General features: G+C 41.1%; 1 protein-coding gene across 1 annotated transcript in view; it reads left to right on the top strand.

The window, feature by feature from the left end:
• The window catches only part of LOC141805927 (netrin receptor UNC5D-like), a 334,456-nt gene extending 313,095 nt beyond the window's left edge, over positions 1–21,361 (top strand). Inside the window, exons 15-18 of the mRNA XM_074691174.1 lie at positions 886–1,035; positions 3,940–4,104; positions 4,346–4,524; positions 9,353–21,361. Of these exons, the coding sequence (XP_074547275.1) occupies positions 886–1,035; positions 3,940–4,104; positions 4,346–4,524; positions 9,353–9,551 (693 nt within the window). The 3' untranslated portion in view covers positions 9,552–21,361. The remainder of the gene's footprint in view (positions 1–885; positions 1,036–3,939; positions 4,105–4,345; positions 4,525–9,352) is intronic.

Here is a 21,361-nt window from a genome sequence, read left to right as displayed (position 1 = left end):
TCGTTCAAATTTTTTAGGGCCTAGGGCACTTTCCTTTTTCTCCACATAGAGGCTCTAATATTTTCAGTTTTTCTGAAACTGAATGTTGAGCCAGATTTTCAGTTTTAAAACTCATCAGAAAAACAATCTTCATTTACTGCATACAGTTCAGGGCTGTAACTCTGTAACTCCATGTTTTATTTATAAACCTGGACCAAAACATGCAGAACCCAAATTCAAAGACCTTTCATAGAAGAATCCCCATATTCTGAAAATACTCAACATATGACATAGAAAATGCTGAAACCCAACCAAGTTATGGTAAAGCTGAGCGTGGTAATGCTTCAACTTTAGGTGTTTTTCAACCAGAAGGCCCAGGAACTTTTTGTGCCTTGTGGTAAAACATGCCCAGGAACTACATGGTTCCTGCTGCCCATAGTTGTCTGTGTTTCCTCCCCAGGTCGAAGACCAAGGTAGATTAGATGTGTCAGGTTTGTTTAAAGGGGGAAATCAATTAACCCAGAGACAAATTTAGACCCTGTTTCCTGCAGCTGAAAAGTACTGAGTTCCTCAAAAAGGCCCTTGTCACTGCAGTTGGAAAGCATCTTTACAAAACAGTCACAGTGAAGATATACAGAGATCAGCAGGGACATAAAACCAAAAACAACAATTCTCAGATTTGTTAGTGTGTGTTTTCTGAACAGTGACATGGGTTTATTGTTCTCCCCTGTTTAATTATGAATCAGCTGAGCCTTTTTATTGTATCCTAAAAGCTGTGAGCCGTACCTGTGAGTCCTGGCTTGGTACACTTGCAGTTTATCAGATATATAAAAAATATCTACCTCTTATCTCCCCCTCTCTTCCTCCTCTTGAAAAAAACAACCCCTCCTCTCTTCATCTTATCAGGAGGTTGCAGTGGGTGAGCGCAGCAGGGGCGGGCGGCTGCTGGAGGAGCCCAAAATGATGCTTTTCCGAGGAAACACTTTCAGCCTCCAGGTGTCCATCCAGGACGTCCCACAGTTACTCTGGAGCATCAAGCCTTTCACCACCTGCCAGGTACGCCGTGTGTTACTCTGTGTGTTGTGTGTGTGTGTGTGTGTGTGTGTGTGTGTGTGTGTGTGTGTGTGTGTGTGTGTGTGTGTGTGTGTGTGTGTGTGTGTGTGTGTGTGTGTGTGTGTGTGTGTGTGTTGCTGCTGAGTGTAAAGAAATGTAAAGCAGTTTACCATATGCGCACCTTTGCTCTAATTTTAGCTCAGCTCCAGATCTGCTCCCCCAGCTTCCTCTTTAAGATGTTACTCTCACTCTTTCTCTGTCTTTCTCAGGGCACACAGGTTGATGTGACGGTAACATCAGTGTGCTTATTTTGAAGCTTTCATGTTAGCTTGATAGCGTTAAGACTGTGAATCTTCACCAGCAACTAACACTCGGCCTGATTCTGTCAAACACTTTGACTGTTGTCAGAGAATTAAAGATGGCCTCTGAGCAGAAGTACCTCAAACAGCCAGTAGGGGGCAGCCGTTGTAAAAAGTAATCTGAATATTGGAAACAGATGAGACAATGACCAAACTTCTCTGTTGCTTTAATCAACTGTTTTTGGGAGCAGATATAGCTTGACTTCACGTGTGTAGCTTGAACCTGCATTCTTTTTAACGGCCTGCAGGGGGCGACATACACTGGCACTAGAATATAAACAAATGGTAAATAAAGCCCACTTTTTTGCTTGATTCATTACTCAAGTTAACGTTTTCAGCTGAATCAACAAAAAAAATTTGTTGTTAGTTATTTTAGAAATTATGGCCTAAGAATGGAGCGTTTTGATCAGTTTACAGACAGATTCAGAGATTTCTTCAACATATGAATATGTAAAGGTTGGAAAATCTCTATCAATCAATCTCATCATCTCTAAAGTAAAGTGCAAATCTTTTTTGGGGATCTTTTTAAGACGTAGTGATTAATTGACCAACCATCTTAATGATATAAACAGTACTGCAACAAAGACATCTTAAGATGTCTTTTAGTAAAAGAAATATGAAATTGTTAAAGTTGAGCTTTGATTTGACGGTTAATTCGGTGGCTTTTATTTATTAAATTATTTGTTTATTCTATGTATTTTTTGCCTCTATTAGTTTTGTGTTCATATCAATACTATCTATGAGGTGTTTTGTGTACATAGTAAAACAAAAACCATCTGCTTATGTTTAGTATGAGTTGGTAGATGAGTTCTCAGTTTGAGGTCAGACCCGGAGGTAGACTTGTCCTATTTACAAAACTGTGTCCTCGCATGTGTGCTGTTCTTTCAGTGTGCCTCTAACTAAAAGAAGACCTCTTGAAAAAAGAGAAGTATCCCTTTAAGATGGAGACTGAGCATAGTTTCAAACATGTGTTCTTTTTCCTGGCCAGCAGGAGGCTGATATGTTGGATTTGGTAAAGGTCTATGAGAAAATAAGCAAAGTTCCTCATCTCCGTTACCAACTCTTTAAAAACATTGTCCTCCTGGTTTTTGGTTTGGATCCACATTTTGAGGTGTTTTTAATATTTCTTCATGTTTGTTTTGTTATTGACTGTTTACCACTATGAACTGTATGACTGTGGATCCTCCCTCTTCGATATAACCACAGCCTTAAAGCCACGCTCAGAACTCTAGAATAGAAATCCATCAGCTGAAAGACAACATCAGCATGGCTTCCTCTGCGTTACACACACACACACACACACACACACACACACACACACACAGAGTCTGTAGTTTCTCTATTAGTGCTCTCTCCCCTCTCCCAGTTTCCCTTTCACTAACATGGTCACATCAAAGCTGCCGCAGAGGACAGCAGCAAGGGCACAGCAGGAGATCACTGAGGCTAGCTATCTCCGCTACACACACACACACACCCTCTACAATATTAATTATGACCACCAGGCATACACACACACATACACACTCACAGAGAACTTCCTAGGGGTCTGCATGCTGCATGTTCAGCTCTGCCCTATGATGTTTAGCCCAGCAGAGACATCCTATTAGCAGAATTAGCCCACCATAGCGCCTCCAGAACTACCACAACAAGGGGTTTTATTTTTAGGAAGTGGGCGGAGCTTAGCGTGAGGTGAGGTTCCTACTGAGGAGAGATGACTGAAGGCTCCCAGAAAGACACCACTTTCATCTTAAAGAGGCTTTCACAGGCAGCTGTCCTTCCTCTTGATGGATCTAAAGAGGCATGATTCACCTGTGAAACACTGTTTCTGACCCGCTCCTATCAAGTCTGTGTCTGGCTCACACAGCGGTTAGCAACGGGACACAAAATTGGTCTCATGGATGCCATCTTACACCAAATCTCTGCTCCTTTTTTGGTAGTTTTTTTTCACTTCCTTTTGAAGAGCAAATTGAGGCATCTCTGTCCTCTTCTTTAATCACATTAATGTTCCTGATCTAACAGATTAGAATTTATGAGGCTAGTTAAGACGTATTTTGATTATGACAAGCCAATAAAGAGGTAAATATGACACAGGAAGACTGAATGAAGTGCTTCAGCTCAAGAAATATCCTCAGGGGATAACTTCTCTGGGTTGAATAATGTATTTCTGCTTGTAATGTTGGTTGAAATCTAATGTTTTGGACCTAACGTGAGCACATGTCAGACTAAAGTAAGATAAGAATTCTTAATTATTTCTCAGTCAGTGAATTAAAAACGTGTTTTATTTATTTTTGTCCTAATGATCAGAGAACATGTCGACGGGGCTCTAAATGTTTGTTTCTAATGGGTAAACTGCTTGATGAGGTAATAGCATTGATTGGCTAAAGAGGCTCCTCTTCAGTCTTAATTAATCATGAAAACAGCAAAGTGGGCGGCAAAGCAGAATTCAACATCCAGACGTCTTTAGCTGGGGCTTAATGTCTCCTCTGTCTAATCCTTCTCCTGTCCACCCTCTCCTTCTCCTCCTCCTCCGTCTTGCTCCTCTCTGCAGGAGTTCTCCTTTTCTCAGGTGTGGGCCAGTAACCAGCGTCCCCTGCAGTGTGCCTTCTCTCTGGAGCGCTACAGCCACTCCTCGTCGCAACTCTCCTGCAAGATCAGCGTCCGGCAGGTGAAAGGCGAGGAGCAGATACTCCAGGTCTACACGTCTGTGGTGGAGGTGAGAAAAAGCAGATCTGATGTGTGCTGGTTGCGTGGGCACTCATGCGGCTTGGTAATAGCTTCTTTTTATCACGCTGAATAACTCCTGATTTGATTCAAGAGCTTGCTTAATGAGCCTCTCGGGAAGCTTTTTCATGTATAGATTGCTAAATAGCCCTAATAGGTCCTTGTCCTTGCCTTCATATTAAGATTTTCAGCAGCAGTGTAAAAATCACTCTTTTTCTTACTTTTCCTCCCAGAATGAAAAGGGAGTGGTTCCCTTTTTCACACAGTCAGACTGCACCATCACCTCTCAGACAGGGTCAAGGGCCTTTAAAATCCCCCTGTCCATCCGTCAGCGGATCAGCGCCACCTTTGACACCGCTAATGCCAAGGGGAAGGACTGGCAGCTTTTGGCTCAGAAGCTGCACATTGACAGGTACGAGTTACAGCGCTTCAAAACCGACACATCATTCTTCATAATACAGCGTTGTCATTCACTCATTGCTGAGTCATCCATGAGTAACACCAGCTATAAATACGCTCTGTGGTTCATTTACAGATTGAACCGTGATCTGAGTGAGGAGCTGATTCTGGTCGGCTGCAGGGTGTCCGCTCATTTCTGATGACTGACACCTGACAGTTTGTTTCCATAATTAATGCACTTACTACAAACCGCCCAGCGTGATGAGAATATGACCACATTAGATGATTGAAGGAGAGAAAGAGGAAGCAGAAGTAGAGCTATTCTGATGAAATTTGACTTCATCAGTCTCTGAATTCACTCTGGTAAAACTGAAAAGTGTTGATGGGTACTTGCTTGTATATGTTGCGATGGAGAGTAAGATCAGCTGAAAATTAAGATTTGACCTCCAAATTTTGTCAAAGCATATCTTCTTAAGCGTTAAAATATAACAAACAGGAGTGACTTGGGTATGGTGTTTATTTTGTCAACAATCCTTTTTTTCCTTGATGGGGAAGAGTTAAAATAAGTTGTTGATGTTAAAAATCCTGACAAACATGTGTTTTTGTTAACTTAGCTGTTAGCTGATTTAGCATTGTTAGCTTGGTCTCTTACTTGCAGCAGGTGTACTGTTGGAACAAGTTGATGATTTAAACCCCCGGTGTGCATTAGTACTAAACCACTGCCAGCTCCTAGGTGGACATCTGTTTCATATTTAACCCTTAAGGGTTGTCTTTTCACTGCTGTTAAGTCCCGTTTCCACCAAGCAGTCCGGTTTAGCTCAGTACGGTTTGGTACGGGTTGGCTCACTTGGTCCTGTTTGTGTTTTCACAGCCAGCTGTGCCCTCTCGTGGTAGGCAGTGTGTAAGCCAGATGCCGATAGCCTCATCAGTAACATAACAGTGTGACGCCATAGCAGCATGTCAGTGTACTCTGCTAACAAATCCAACAAAGAAGAAAAATGTGACACAGTAAACAAAGATCAACTATGTGAGACATCCAGCTAGTCGTCCTCTTTGTGATTTTCATGTGGTTCTTTGTTACAAAGAACAATCAAGCTTTGTTTTAAAGAAGGCTGTGAGCCACCAGGAGAAATACAGCCACCGTTGCATAGTAAGTTACGATTCTTTCGACCAATCAACGGGCTGCAATGTTGTAACTCCATCTTCCGAGATTGGATCTGTTTAGTCTGGCACCCCTACGGAAGGGTCTCAAAAAGTGGGATTGCTTGTCTCAGTTATTTGGGGATCCGTCCCAGGATTAGTCAGTGGAAACATTGTAAAATGCATGCCATGCCGAGACAAACTGAACTGAACCGCTTGGTGGAAACAGGGCTTTAGCGTTGTTAGCTCTGTGTCTTCTGCTTACCTCGCTTGGTGATCTGTTCGACACACTTGGTGAGACACTTGGAAGTTTGGCTTAACCCTTCATCGTCAAAGATGAAGAAGCAGTTCAGTAAACTGTCCAGCCAAAACTGAGCTACAGTGTCCACAGTCCTTGACATGTATTAAGGATCATTCTTCTACTGAAGCTCTCACACTTCTGCTCCAGCTTCGCATTTTAGACCAGAGGTTGCTGCTTGGTTGGAGCCAGTACGGTGATGACAACTTCTGCTAATTCCTCTATTGTATGGCTGAAGAATGCTCTTACTTTTTTAGTTCAACACCTCAGCTCAACAGAAGATTATCATGGTTGAAAACATCAATGGCAGGCATTCATTTGGTGCCAACAGCCTGATAGTAACATGCTCCTTTAGCTGTCCAGGCAAAGGCGAGTAGACATCATGACATCACATGCAAAAGGTCAACACCTCAATGTTAATGATGTGCACTTTAAGAAAAGGGGACTGAAATATATATATGTGTCTTCTGAGTTTGGTGTTTTAGCATTGAACGTTTCACCTGAAAAAGTTATGTGATGGTCCAGTTTTTCTCCTGTCTTTCTTATTTTATGATGTATCCATGCTATGCTCAGTAAAATAGCTTTGATACATCCATCATCAGGATCTAATGGCTGACATGTAGGCCCCTGTGGAGTCCAACGCTCTCTGATAATGGACACTTCATCGGGCATTATCCCAAACGTTGCTCTCAGTGGTCTTTTACGTACTGCTGAGTCATCAGTGAGTCATGAGCTCATGAATATGAACTAATGTGTACATTTTGCTCTGCTTTTCTCTAGAAAGCAGAAAAATCTGCACGCTCAGGTCTCCAGTATGTAAACGCTGTCCCACTTTGAATACTATTTTTAATCTGGAATTTAGGCACCGTGTCAGCCCTAATCTTCCATCAGCAAGCAGCCTTCAGTAACACGCCACACTGCTGATTTCATTATAGATGTAGAAACACATGCACAGAGCGAGAGGAAAGGGAGGGAGAGCTGCAGCGCAGTCGGAATAACTGGAGAGAAAAATGCCGTGTTTTGCAGAAATCTGAAGGAAGGTCTCAGACCGCTGACAGGCCAGCCTCTGGCAAGAAAATGTGTTCGTGTTAGCACTCTTCATTAGCAGCATCTCTGCATGTGTTCCCGGCTTCAACCCTGGCTCCACTCTCCAGAGGTTGAGCCAGGTCAGTGTTTGCGTAGGCAGTGCGAGGTTTCTCCTTGTTTTGGTTCGAGCTGATCTTTATTTGTGCTTCAGAAGAGAAGTCAATAATCAAATGCTGATGGCTGTGAAGACTCTTAGATCTGTGCAGTCGAGCTCTTGAGGGAAAGAGGAGTCTAAGTGTGAGTATCCTCTCCCTCCTGCCAGTTGGAGGAACATAAGAGGGGGAAGTTGACTAAGAAACTGAGGCAGAAACTATGCGATTAAGGAAATTCACTTAAAGCGAGTCTGGAAACAAACATCTGTGACCGAGGACGGGGAAAGGATTTTAGAGTTTCTGCAGCAAAGTCGAACACACCAAGAAGCATGTAATGGGAATGTCTCTTCCTGCTTAAGCTGACTTTTGTAATTATTTCTCTGAATGTGTGGGAGCAGTTTATTCAGAGGAGGGGAGAAGGGGACAAAGGAAATCCCATTGTAATGAAACAGTGCACTCTGTTGGACGGGAGTCAGAACAACAACAGAGGGGGAATCTGTGTTTAGGTGGAAGTGTGTGTTTCTAACCCCATTGGATGATTATTTCACTCTTCATTAACAACTCAGGCTTTATTTTTATCTTTTAATATCTTAAAACCAAACATTTTCTGGAGTTGTCAGGCAAATGTGGTTCAAATTAGGTCTAATAAGACAATTGTAATAAAAAAAAAAAACATAAATAGTTGATTATATTTCAGTTTTTGAAGTGCTCTTGGTCTACTCTTTACTCTCAGCCCCGTCTAATTTAAGTTACCACCCCCAAAAAATACCTTGAAATGATTGATGCCTCAGTGTTGTCACCACTGGTTTCTGAGCTTCTTACTCAAAACTTGAATCTAAACAGAAAAGTGACAGAGAAAGTGATGAAAACTCTTTGTGGATTTAAGAAAAGTTTGCCCTCTGAGGTGAAATTGTCTCATTCTCAGACTCAATGACAAGTTTTACAAAATCAAAAAGAAAAGGATTTGTGAAGTATCGCACATCCATCATGTGACAAAGGATTGAAAACAGCATTATCGAAATGAAGGCTTTTGCATAAATCCCAGGGCTAAAGCAAAACAAACCATTTGGCTCCATTTAGCTCAATTCTCTTTAGATGTTTGGACACTTCTGAAGGGTAAACAAATCAAGAAATGCAACAAATTAATTCCATCGGACAACAGACCCAGATCTGAAAACGTCTTTGGATGCCACTGCATCATGAAAACCATACAACACTTCTCTTAAAGTTGCAATGAGATAACTTTGAGATCATCCAGCCTAACAAAGAGATAAGAAATGTGAAATGTTTAAAGTGTTGTTTCAAAGGTTGATCCACAATAGAGACTAAAAAGAACAGAAACTCTGCCTCTGCTGATTTCATTTACACTTTTCTTCATGGTCTTTCGAGCAGCCGCCCTCAAAGGGTGTGAAGAGTCGAACAAACGCTCAGTCCCTTTAGGACCTCTTTAAAATCTCTCTATCGGCTTTCCTATAATGATTCTATTACTGAGCCTCTGATCTGTTCCTCTCTTTTTATTACATTATTAACAGCTTGTTCTATAGAGAGCGTCCCAGAGGTTTTCTTTACATAAATTGAATAAATCTGTGAATAAAAGGCAAAAAGATAAAACTGGCAAAAACTAACCCCAGCTAAAACAAGAACAAAATAACTAATCAAGACAAAAAAAAAAAAGAAAGATAACTTGGGGGTTTAGGGGCTGTTTGCAGGTCTTAGTTTAAAGCTCCTCTGAGGAGTCTTTGGTCTGTGTTGATTCAGCGCCCCCTGTGGACAAAGCAGTCTTGGTTGATTCTGGGATCAGCTGTACAAGTTGAGTTTCTGCACAGTCCAGATGTAGTTTAGTGAAACCCTACTAGATATACTCTGATTTGTTTTGTGACCTTGACAGAAAATGTAAATGTAAACATTATTTAGAAAACGATTCATTTCAGTGCCATACTTAATACACTGTAGGATTAAAGCTGGGACCTGTATGAAGATGGACCTAAGACCTCTGACTTTGGACCAACCTGGTTGATGGAGTCTGAGTTTATTTATTTTTTGCTCTTTGCTTCAGCTCAGGTGGATTCTGTTGTTGTCCTTGTCTCCTGCCTCATCCCTGTCACAGCTTGTCGTAGAGATGGATGTCACTTTTGTTTATTCTCCCAGTAAACAGATTTCTACGACATTTCCTGTTTTCCTAGATGCACACTAATCCAATATCTCATCTCCCCTCCTGCTCGTAGGAACCTCTCCTACTTCGCCTGTCAAGAGAGCCCATCATCAGTGATCCTGAGCCTGTGGGAAGTCCAGCACCAGGACTCAGGGGACCTGGACTCTCTGGCTAGTGCTCTAGAAGAAATCAGCAGGGTCCAGTCCCCACGGACGGCGACTCTGGGCTGCGGCAGAGAAGAGCGGGACTCTGAGTTCGCTAAACTTGGGTAAGGTCAAGTCTACGGCAGATCAGATAAAGATGAACCTTTACTGCATGAACACTGACGAGCAGGTGTGCTAGCTAACCTGTGTGAGAAGAAGAGGAGGACTTTTTGGACTGTTACTGAAGAAGGGACACCTCTGCTAGACCAAACAGCTCATAGAGACAGACAGAACCGAGGAGGAACTGAGAGAGATAGAGGGGGGAGAAAATGCCGGAAGTGTGTGTGTTATTGAGAAGCACCAAGAGAACATTCTGGAGGAGGTTTAAGTATCCGATTCCCGTTTTTGATTGAGAAATGTCATCTCCTGACACGAGGATTAACAAAAGTCTATGTGAAGAGGACTCTCAGCGTGTGTTTCAGACAGACTGCCAATCTAGCTGCTGGTGCGACCTTCCCGGATCGGATGTGCTGGCACTTGCCCTCAAACAGTCTTCTGGGCTGTCAAAATGTTTAGTGTAACGTCACTATGTTGTCATTCATCCTCCAGATCATTCTAACGCTTCTCTTTCTTTCTGCACTGTGTCTCTATTGTTGCTGCTGGAGGTGGAGGAGAAACAGGAAGTGAGGAATGTTGGATATTAGTTTTTTAACTGAACTTCTTGTCCGTACAACGTGATCAGTGACAATGATTGTTCGCTACGATAAGCATTTAAAATATCTAATGATGTCTTTATGGTAAAAAGAACAGTGTGAAGGTGTGATCAGACCTAAAGTGGAGCAAATGCAGGCGCTGCAAAGCTGCAAATAGATGGAAATGTGTGACAGGCAACGTGAACCATCACTAAGCCCCTGCACAAGGCTGTTCTATAAAGCTTTACAGATACTCCTGCATCCAGCATCAGCTGTGATTGATCCAAACTCCATTCAAAACAAGCTTTCTAAGAGTTGATCCTGGATTCTTCAGGCAGACCTGACAAAGCAGGAGTTTCTTTCCTTTTGCAAGCTCGCATCATGTTTTGGTCGTTTTAGCATCCTTTTTGTGTGAGAAATGGCCTCAGAATCAGCAGATGTGTGAGGAACAGTGAAACTACCACCCACCTGAAGCGGATTAACAAAATCCTGTCGCTCACAAAGTCTCAGAGTCTTTTCAAATTGTGTTGAACATTTGGCTGCGTCGCAAATCAGAATGAGATTTTCCTGCAACCTGCTAAAACGTCACTTGTGATCAATCCAAACTCTGTTTAAAAACACAAAACTTTAAAGTAGTGATCTTGTTGTCTAGAAATCAGACCTGACGAAGCATTTTCTGCATCATGTTTTATTCATTTTGGCATCCTTTCAGTCCTCGTATCCACTTTAAATCTCTGCAAAATCAGTTTATTTTGACTTCCTGTGGTAAGCCAGGTCGCAGCTGACGTATGACCAGAAATATATGGAAAAGCTGCCACTCAACATCCTGCAGATTGACAGATTCCTCACAAAGTCTCTGAGGCACATTTTTTTAACTTTGGTACAACATTTTCTCAAGGCTGTGTTGTGAAAATCTATCAGGTTGAGATTTTTCAGCACACTGGTATCAGCTGTGCTCCTCAGAATTTCTGATCAAGCTTTCTGTTGCAACATCCTGCACAGAAACCTGACAAAACATGGCGAACGTCAGAGGTGATATAAGGTTCACAGGTGTTTTATTACCTGGCTACTAACTTAATATAAAAACACATTGGCAAAAGCATTACTTAAAAGAATATTTTACTGATTTTAAATGATTTATGAGCTGTTTTTGAAAATAGTCTCAGTGACAGCAGTTAGCTTTCCTCTGCGATAAATTCTTATCCACCTGATGCTAACAGAAGCTAACAGTTTTAGCCCACATTACTGTCTGTGGTGTCAACTAGCAGAGAAGCTAAACTCTCTGAACTCTGACGTGTGATCATCAGAATGTCTCTGGCATCGAAAGTTAACAAGCACACTCAGGGGTTTTGACCAATCAGAATTAAGACTCTCACACAGCTGGAACATTATTAAGAAAGCTGGGTAAAATTAGTTAAACTGTCATCACACTTAACTCTTTTTTTATTGCACATCTCCTGCTTTACTGTGAGACAGTTTGTGACTCACACTGCTGCAAATAAAGATTTCATTACTTGGGTGCAAAACTTGTCTAAATTACAAAAGCCAGCTAAGCTTGGCTGTGCAACCTGATATTGTACTTGTTAGGGTTGCGCCAAACTCCTTTGAAAAAGCACGTTTTTAGAGAAGTCATCTTGATGTTTATGACCTATGACTCCGTATAAGGGCCTGAGCCACTTAAAGAAATCTAACAAAAAAAAAAAAAAATTAAATTTTCGATTTTATAAAGTTGCAAATTGAGGACTTTATTAACTTGCATTTGTATGTATTAATATTGTTTTATTCTATTTTTTTCTTAGAGCATTTAGCCCTTTATTGTACCGCTGGTGTCTGAGGCGTTGTGCTCTTAGAGTCATCACACCTTATGGGTCAATTAAATTGATGACCTGACAGTGTGTCTTGTTTCACCACATTACCTATCTGAATAACCCTGAGATGTGACCATAATATCGCTGCATCTTCTCTCTGAGGTGAATTTCTTGTTGGATTAACACAATCACTTCCTCCAGAACAGCCCCAACATAAGTCTAGACACTTGTGATAATATGATGACTCAGGGCTAAAATCAGAACTTAATGCTGGGTTTAAATAGGAAGTACAATTTGATAAAGTTGTCAAGTGGGTCCATGATGCAGTGAAATGGGCAAAGAGCAGCTCAACAGCCTACAAAATTTAAGTTTTCTTGTCAATATTTGGCTTTATAAATTTGAAATTTTTGATTTCTCAGAGATTAAGGTCTGTAATTTTGCAAGTCCATAAAGTTGTCAACTTGCAACTTCTTAAAATTTCACATTTTTTTCTTCAAAAATTTGAGTTTTCTGCCTTGAAATTATTATTATCATTATTATTATTATTATTTTAGATAAAGCATTATTTATTTTCAGTTCTGCATCTTGTGTTAGTCTTTTCATCATCCTTTTGCTCCATACACTGCTGCGTCTTTTGGGTTCACTCCTCAGTATGGAGCCAGTTTACAGCAGGGTGTGACATTTCAGGAACAGTGAAACTGGCACTCACCTGATACAAATGGACAGGCACTCTGTGGTAGTTTGGGTCCATAAAAAACTGGTACTCAGGTGAAAGTAGCTGAAAGCTTAGGGAAGTTTATCCGGCAGAGTTCCTGGAGATGTAATTCACTGAGCAGTGTGCTGACAGACATGCAGTCAAAGTCGACAGAGTCACACAATGCAAACTTTGCTTCACTTTTGGTCTGAACACCATGGAAGAGATCAATTCAAAGGTTTTTAGAGATCTATTTTGATGGATTGAACGGATGGCCATCCTTTTGAAAAGACATCCTCATATAGAATCCATTAGCACATCTAGTTGTCGAAGCAAAGGCTGCAGCAGAGAAGTTACTGCAATGTAAAATGCAATGCACCTGGCTATGCAGTCCAGGGTGCACCACATCCCTTTATGTCTAGTGATAAACTTCTGGTTCTTTTGAAGGAGACGTACTGCCTCGCTGTGTGATACGTGACTTTAGAAGCAGTCAGGCAGTGAAAACATTATATATACACTGCTAACTGTTGGTAAAGTGGTGTGTACTTTAAGACCCTCTGGGACTGACTTCGTCTTGATTTTGAAATCTAAATTCTGACTTTTGATGTGTGGCTTTGCTGGAGCTGCCTGTCCTCTTTATTTTGGGATCATACGGACCGTTGGGTTCTCGGACATCATTATCTGGAGACGCTAGCTGACTCTCGCTCCCACTCCTCTGTCTTATCTCCTCGGAGAGACAGCCAGCATCCACTTCAACAAAGACACCCTCATGATCAGGAGGATCCCTCCGTTCAGTTGCTCCACCTGCCCCCTAAACATAATAAAAGTGACTTTGTGTTGAACTCTGTGTTGGCTCTCTCTTTTCATCTTCTCAATGGATTCAATTCAGTTTTGAAAAGGCCTGGCAGCCCACACGCTGAACGCGGGAGAAATCAGCGATAGTAAATCTTCAAAAAGCATTTTCAGCACAGAGATGAAACAGAGGCCCATACAAAGTCCAATTTTTAGAGTGATGGAAAGAACTTTGCGAAGCACTCTTTAAGTTTGGATGGTGTGGCCTCCTGAACCGCACCAAAAGCCAGACACGGCTGAGGGAGCTTCTATTTGTGGATCAGACCCAAGGGACTGGTGCAGTGTGAATTAGAAGCCTCTCTACAGCGCGGCTGACATTTCATCAGTGGCTACCCTGAATACGATTAAATTACTGGCCAATTAAAAAGCTTAATTTCTAGAAATACATGCCTTTAGATGAGAATAAAGCTTTAATCTCTGCACTTTCCAGAAGATTCTTGTGAGGACGGTAACTGTGATCTGCAGCCCACCGAAGGTCATAATTATCTACGCTTTCTTCTTTCAACAAGTTCAGAGCCTCTAAATGAACAATGCTGCTTCACATCCCTTCATCATTACTTTAAAGGCATATTTCCACATTTCTGACACTTGTTGCCAAGAATTACAAGAGGAGATCCAGACTATTCCCATATGCAGAGACTGTGTTAGAGGAATCCTGCAGAGCAGATTTGGTGAAATTGAAATATCATTCCATAAGCCTCTTGAAATGAGAGATTTGTCACCTGATTATAGAAATAATTTTGTTGCAGAAAGAGAAGACTTTTGGCTGATGAAAGGAAAAACTTGACAAATGTAGGTTGAAACTTACCATGCATCATAGGAGCTTCTTGTCCTTGAAGGCTACTGTAGATTTACTAATGGTAGGGGTAAGGGATTAAGAGACTGTGTCAGTCAACAATCTGACCAAGGATATCACTATTATATCTACAGAAGGCCTGATTTACAGAAGGACTCTGCAGCTTTTGGGGCTGCTAAACATGTAAAAACATATCCAAGAGGACATCATCTATTCCACAAAGCACCTAATGGGTTAAATGCTCCACAAACAGAGAAAACATTGTCTCTATGCATCGGTGATCTGTGGTTGAAAGATCCACAACACATTAACTGACTAACCCTGGTGCTAACAGCCCGCACAGTTCAGGTAAAATATTTACTGTCTGCTGGAAGCTGGAGCTGACTGCACCGAGGTGTTTCTACATATTAGGCTCAAACTTTTCAGAGATCAAAACAACCATTCACCCCTGGATGAGCTCAAAAGATCATAAAGTCTGTCAATGTGACTCTGACATTACTGTTATTATAATGATCAGGATTTGTATCAGTCTGGAGCTGCATGAGGATCAACCAGCTGTGACATTGACACCACAGAGTGTTTATTTATTTATTTATTTATCCATCTGAACCAGCTGATCCTGCTCCCTGCACGAAATGAGAGCTGGATTTAAACTGTGATGCTTCAACCTCCTCCTGAATCAAACAATAAGGACTTCCTCTCTCCACACAGCTCATCATGTCAGTGGATAGAGTTAATCTCCATCAGGATGAGAGTTCACAGCTCAGCTCTGTGCAGCACAAACATGAGATGCTAACAGCTCATCTCTGTCACAATCAGGTGAAAACTGGAGCAAACTGCACAGAGCTGCAGGACTGTGAATCTCATCAGTGCAGTTTGAAAATCAGAGTTTGAGATGGAACACAATGTAGAGGAAATGATGCATTATCAATCACCACAATCCATTCTTTCCTCTCTTTGTGCATAGCTTTGTTTAACTGCTAACAAGATCAGTAAGTGAAATACACTCAGCAGTTGAATCTAAGTTAATGTTTGGGTACATTTCTTGAATTTCTTCCCTTTTCTTGTGTTAATGCCACGCTAAGATAAGACGACAGAATTGGAAGAACATTTGATTAATTTTTAGAGCGCTTATCTCCTGAAATGTCAAACAATTCTTCATGTTATATAAGCGGGCTGCAGAAGAAAATAAAGATTCAGTGTGCCCAAATTACTTCTACTGGGTAGTCAGGCGGCTCAAAGCCAGTTTTCAGTGAGCCATGACTGCCCAGCAATCAAAGTGAGAAGAACACCAAGCGGTCGTCTATCATCAGGCTCCTGTCATTTTATCTCTACGGATCAAAGACCAGCACACAGAAAGAAAAACCTCAATAACACCGGCCTGATCCTCAGCTATCATCTGAAAAGGTCATCGTGTAAAAGGCCAGAGCTTGGAATATATTAACACATAGAAGACACTGACTCACATGGCAGATGACATATGCAGTGAGACCAATTTATAGAGATATAAACCTTAGCTTAGCATAAGGAATATAACAGTGCAGTGAACTCAATAATGCTTCAGAGTAAGTTAAGTGGCTGAAGCATCCGAGGGTTTCCCTGTGTTGATTTCAATCATCTGTTAATCTGACAGTAGTATGGTTTTTGAATAATTGGACACTTTTAAATTCTTTAAAACTGGTAAAAAACTGAAACTGTTCATTAAAGTTTCACAAGTTAACAGCTTCAAATAGTTGTTAAAGAAAAAACCTGCAAATAATCACACCTGGAAAGCCAGAGACTGTGGGATTCTTATATTCCTGTCCAACAACAACAAAAAAAACTGTATCAGTAATTGAGACAAAAAGGTAAAAGTGCTGTTTTACAAGTATTCTCCAAAATCCTCAGTCTAATCTTCAGGTAGAGACTCTTTTAGATTATTTTTCTCAGTCAGACAACTCATCTAAGATTAGCTACTCACTATCCTATATAAATAGGTTAAACTCCTTACATATACAGAAAACCTCTTAAAAAGTGTGTATTCTGCTTTCTGACACTTTAAACAAGGATAAAGAGTCACAAAGCTAGGTGTTCAAACTAAACGTGTGCAGATTTTCAAACCTCTACGTATACATATTAAAAAGCTCTATTCTAAAAATAGCACCAAACCGCCACAAGATCTGAAATGATGAGGTCATCGCATAAGGATCTTCTAACTGGTTAATGACACGTTGGGAGGATGGGCCTCAAACACCAAGGTCTGCCCGCAGCTCCACCCTGACCTCCAGAGGGCTGGCCAATCAGAGGGAGGGGGTTGGTGGAGCAGGGAACCTTAAAGAAACAGCAGCCGAAATCTAGTGTTTCAGACAGAGGTGGAAATAAAGGTTTTCTAAAGCCCCGTTTCCACCGAGCAGTCTGGTATAGAGCAGTCCAGTTTGGTACGGGGTGGCTCGGTTAAGCCTGGTCCACCCAACCATAGCCGCACCCGTTTAAAAATAGTGTGACACCATAGCAGCACAACACAGTGTACCCCGCTAATAAATCCAACAAAGAAGAAAAAATGCAACACAGTTAACAAAGAGCAATGATGGAAAACATCCAGCAATTTGTCTTCTTTGTGATTGGCATGTGGCTCTTTGTTACAAAGAACCATCAAGCTTTGTTTCAGAGAGGACTGTGTGCCATGGGGAGGAATACAGCCGCAGTCGCACAGTAAGTGATGATTCTTTCGACCAATCAACAGACTGCAGTGTTGTAGCTCCACCGTCTGAGATCATCGGTTTGATCGGTTTAGCCTGGCACCCAACAGAAGGGTCGTCGACTCGTCTTGGTCATTTGGGGGGCCGTCTCGGGATCCGTCAGCGGAAACGCGGTGAAATTCTTGCCGTGCTGAGACAAACTGAACTGAACTGCTTGGTGGAAACAGGGCTTTGAATACCAGTGAGAGAAAAACAGTAACTTTGTTTAGCTGTTTTAAATCATGTAAAAATTCTACAGGGACACCAGAGGGACAGAATAAAGACTAAAAATGAGCAATACTCTGAGTGTATTTGTTCCATAACCTTATTTTACAATCAATTGATTAAATCCATATATACACAAAAACAAGAATGAGATTACAATGGCTGCAATCAGAGTGCCAATGTTGGCTGATGAAAATAAGCAAAAAGTAATCTGAAAAGATGAGTCTTCTTTAACTTAATCAGATGTGTAAAAACATATTCACCTGACCTGGACTTACTTATCAATAAGTCTTTTTGCTTTAAGAGCAGATCCTGCTGACTTTCTGCTATTTTTACAGTACACAAAACAAACACCATGCTGAGTTGGAAAGAAATCCAAACTTTTGAGACGAATAACAGTGAGGGAAACTTATAAAGACATTCTACACAAGCTGCATGATGTTGAAAAAGTTTGTACTCTCCATGCAGTGGGTGAAAGCAGAGATGTAACCCCTTCACTTTCCCACTCTAAGAAAAAGGACTTTGTAACTTAAATAGAAGAAAAATGTTGCTTTCATTTCAGATCATCCTTTCCAGTAAGAACTATTCCCAGTATCTCCTTTCAGGCCGACACCTGCAGATAAATGCCTCCCATGGTGCCACCTGGACGAGCAATCTCTCAAGGACTCTATTCAAGGTCTGCTACCTCCAGCAGAGCTGCTGTGTTGGCTAATGGCACCAAACATTTCGTTTCTTGGAAAAAGATTATCGCTGTAGCTGCTCTAAGAAAGGGAACGAATCATTTGAGTTGAAAGACAGTTTCCTGAGCGATTACCCGCAACATATCCCACTGATGTATCATCACTTTCAGAGCTGACTCCTTCGAAATCAGGAGTTGACCTTTCTGCTGAAGCAAAGAAAATGGCCTGAATCCTCCACACAAGGCTTTTTGCAGTAAATCATTTCTGGTAAAACTTTCATCTCAAACTTTTTTTATTGTATTTACAGATAGATCAGATCTCATTGGATTGGGAGAAATGGAACACAGCACTCTATTCAAGCTGTGGAGAGAGTGCTTTTAAGGCAGGTACAAAAGTTTCAAAGAAGCAGAGCCAGCAGAAAGCCTGAATTGGATGACAGGAGGGATATTTGTTGGCACTTAGCCTGAATTAATGAGACATACAGCCAAAAAACTGAGCTTGGGCAGTTTTTCCTCCAACTACACACTCCAGGAAAACATCAAAACTCCACCAACAACCAAGAGAAATTACTCCAGTGGACAGAAAACTTGGAAAAATAGTCTTGACAGCCATCTTAAAGAGTCTTAACAAGGATCAGCATGCTAAAGCAGAATGACAAAACCTGATGGTCTACTGAGCAAGCAAGTTGTTTTTAAAGAACTGGTCTCAGTGGTGACGGCAAAGTCTTGTAGAGAAGGGATAAAGAAACCCGGGGAAACAGACATTTTTATTCACTCATGACGGTGGAAAGTACTCTATGATAGTTTAACTTTATTAAAATTCATCCCAGGCCTTTCAGGGGGATCATCATTCCCTGATTTTTACTGATTTACAGTCAGGAAAGGCGCCACATCTCACTACACACATCTATAACCAACAGTGACAGGACCAAATGTGGCTTCCTGCCACCTCTTAAAGATTCAATAACCACGGCAGGAAGGGAGATGAAGTTTGACGTTTGGATTTCATTATTGGCAGAAGCTGTTTACTGTGACTCACATCAACTTTTTTACACAACGGTGTTACGTTGTGTTTTTCCTAATAATGTGTACATTTGTTTATTACTCTCAAATAACTCTGAGTTTCCCTTCATGTACTGAACATTTTACTTAAAGCTCCTTCCAGGCGTTTGTTACTAGTTATGAGGCAATAGCTGAATAGTTGTTTGTTTCTCCTATCAAACTGATTAACAATCTGACCTTATACCAAACAGCAAAGGAAACTGGATTAGAGGAAATAACCTGTTAGCTAGTCAGCATTCTGTTAGCTAAGCTAGCACACCAGCTAGCTAGGGTCTAACTAGGGTCTCTCAGACAGTAACTGCTAAAGTCCACATTTTCAGTCAGGACCCCTTTCATCAAAATATTTACTTGTTTGCGTGCTACAAGTTATATTGGGAAGTATTAAGCCCTGCCTTTCCACCTGCCCACGTGGAATGCTAAGGCTAGTCGGGAGAGCACCCCCTCTTCCCCCCTTTATCTGCATACATGAAAAATCTGGGTGGTAGATTCACCATCCTACATGTGCATTAGTGGAAACAAAGCATCACACGAGACATTTCTCAGCAAGGTGAAAGACGAGCTCCTTTCCAACTTATTACAGCAAATGTTCTTAAAGCCGTTCCAGGAACCCTCTGCTTCCTGAAACCACTCTTCAAGGAACTTGCACCCATGGCTCATTGTCTGTCTGCTTTTCCACAGAGGCCTGAAGACTTTACAAATCAGGTCAATGATGAGGAGAAAATAATTACACTAATCCACTAGGCCGGTATAGAGCAGTAAGATGTCAACGACAGCCACCATAGAAGAAGAAGACAGATTGGCATCTTTATGTGTAACACTTTAGTTGGCCTGGTAGCATGGGTGAGAATTCAGGCAGTTACAAATCACCCATAGTAGGTAATTGTTACACTGCTTAAAAAAACAGTATGAGAATTATGTGTTGGTAAAATCAACCTGCAAATGTAGAGGACAAAATCACCCAAGATGTGATCTGTGACATTTTGCCCTCAGGGGGCGCCAAAGTCAACACAACACGTGTTACTAACAGGAGCTTTAAATTCTTCAGTTTTTCTTTATTAAATAAAAAATAAAAAAAGAAAAGCAGTTATACACACCAAGCTCTTCAGAAAAAGACACATTCAGAGCTCTGATGGTGAAATGAAAATGTGTGCTGACTTTGGCGCCCCCTGTGGAGAGAAATATATTTTTAGTTCTTTTTATCGTCTCATTTGACACCTATCCCAAACAATTATTATTTTTGCTTATGGTCTTTTTTCACTTTGTAGCTCCTAATGAAGCTTGCTCATCACTCATAGTTTGTTTTGATAACCCGCTCAAAGCCTCTCACAGGAGCTTTAAAATTGTGCATCACAAACGGCTAGCCCCATCCAAAAACAACAGAATATGCAGCTAATGCTTAACCATGAACACCTGGTGTTTTATTAGTTAAAAAGGACAAAGAAAGGTGTGTAAAACAGTTTTCATCAGAGCTGTGTCATGTTATTTGAGGGACTGTTTCTCAGCCTGGTGCATTGACTTGCTTCTGCCTCCTTTTCTCTGCACCCCAAAAGTCCTCATTTCCAGCTGTCTGTGCCTCTCCATGGTGTCATTAGAGGGTCTGACCTGAATGTTTTCTATTGTTCTAAACCATATCAGACAAAACTAGTTCATGATATGCAAGCAGAACTCTTCATCTTCATTCTTTCTTCACCGTGTACACACCGAAGCATTTAAACCTGCTGTCTCTGACTGACAACACTAAAAATGACCATCTGTCACTCGAGGATGCTGAGTGTGTCCATCAGTGTCCTTAATAGTGTGTGTGTGTGAGTGAGTGAGTGAGTGAGTGTGTGAGGTAAGGTTGAGTGTTACTTTTATGAAGCTGTATTACATGTCCTTGAAAATCCAGCCTACAGTAGTGCGACTCTTTTAGCAGACGTGTGATGTGAAGTGTTTTTCCTTACAGCTGACTGTCTCAGCTCTGCATCGCTTTGGAGAGAAAACAGAAATCAATGAGCGCTTAAGTGAGAGTCTATCAGTGCTCTGAAAGTTCATTCAGATATTTATTACTCTGGTTTCCTTTGGTTGTTGTTTATCTTTCTCTGCTCCTCTTTTCAAGAATAAACTACTGCCTTTACAATCTTTGTCTCATATCACTCTATCTGTGAAATGAACTGCTGGTTTCTTAATTGGTATTTATTTTTCTTTTGATAGTTCTGTAAACAGTGCAATGTTTTCTCTCTATATAAGGTACATTTGATTTGAAATGTCAAAGCATACAGCATACTTAACACTTTGATTAAGAAGGTGAAAAGTGTCATTCTGCTCTACACTGGTGATGTCTTCTTACGCCAAGATCTTTCTTCCTTTCTTCTGCTTTCTTTCTTGCATTTTATTTTGAAAGTGTATATACTGTAATGTGTTGAAATAAAAAT

This window comes from Halichoeres trimaculatus, unplaced genomic scaffold (assembly GCF_033239565.1).
Source record: "Halichoeres trimaculatus isolate MK-OKI-2021-1 unplaced genomic scaffold, fHalTri1.1 fHalTri1_scaffold_16, whole genome shotgun sequence".
Classification (NCBI taxonomy): Eukaryota; Metazoa; Chordata; class Actinopteri; order Labriformes; family Labridae; genus Halichoeres; species Halichoeres trimaculatus.
Note: the sequence above shows the minus strand (reverse complement) of the source record. Positions and strands in the feature narration are given on the sequence as shown.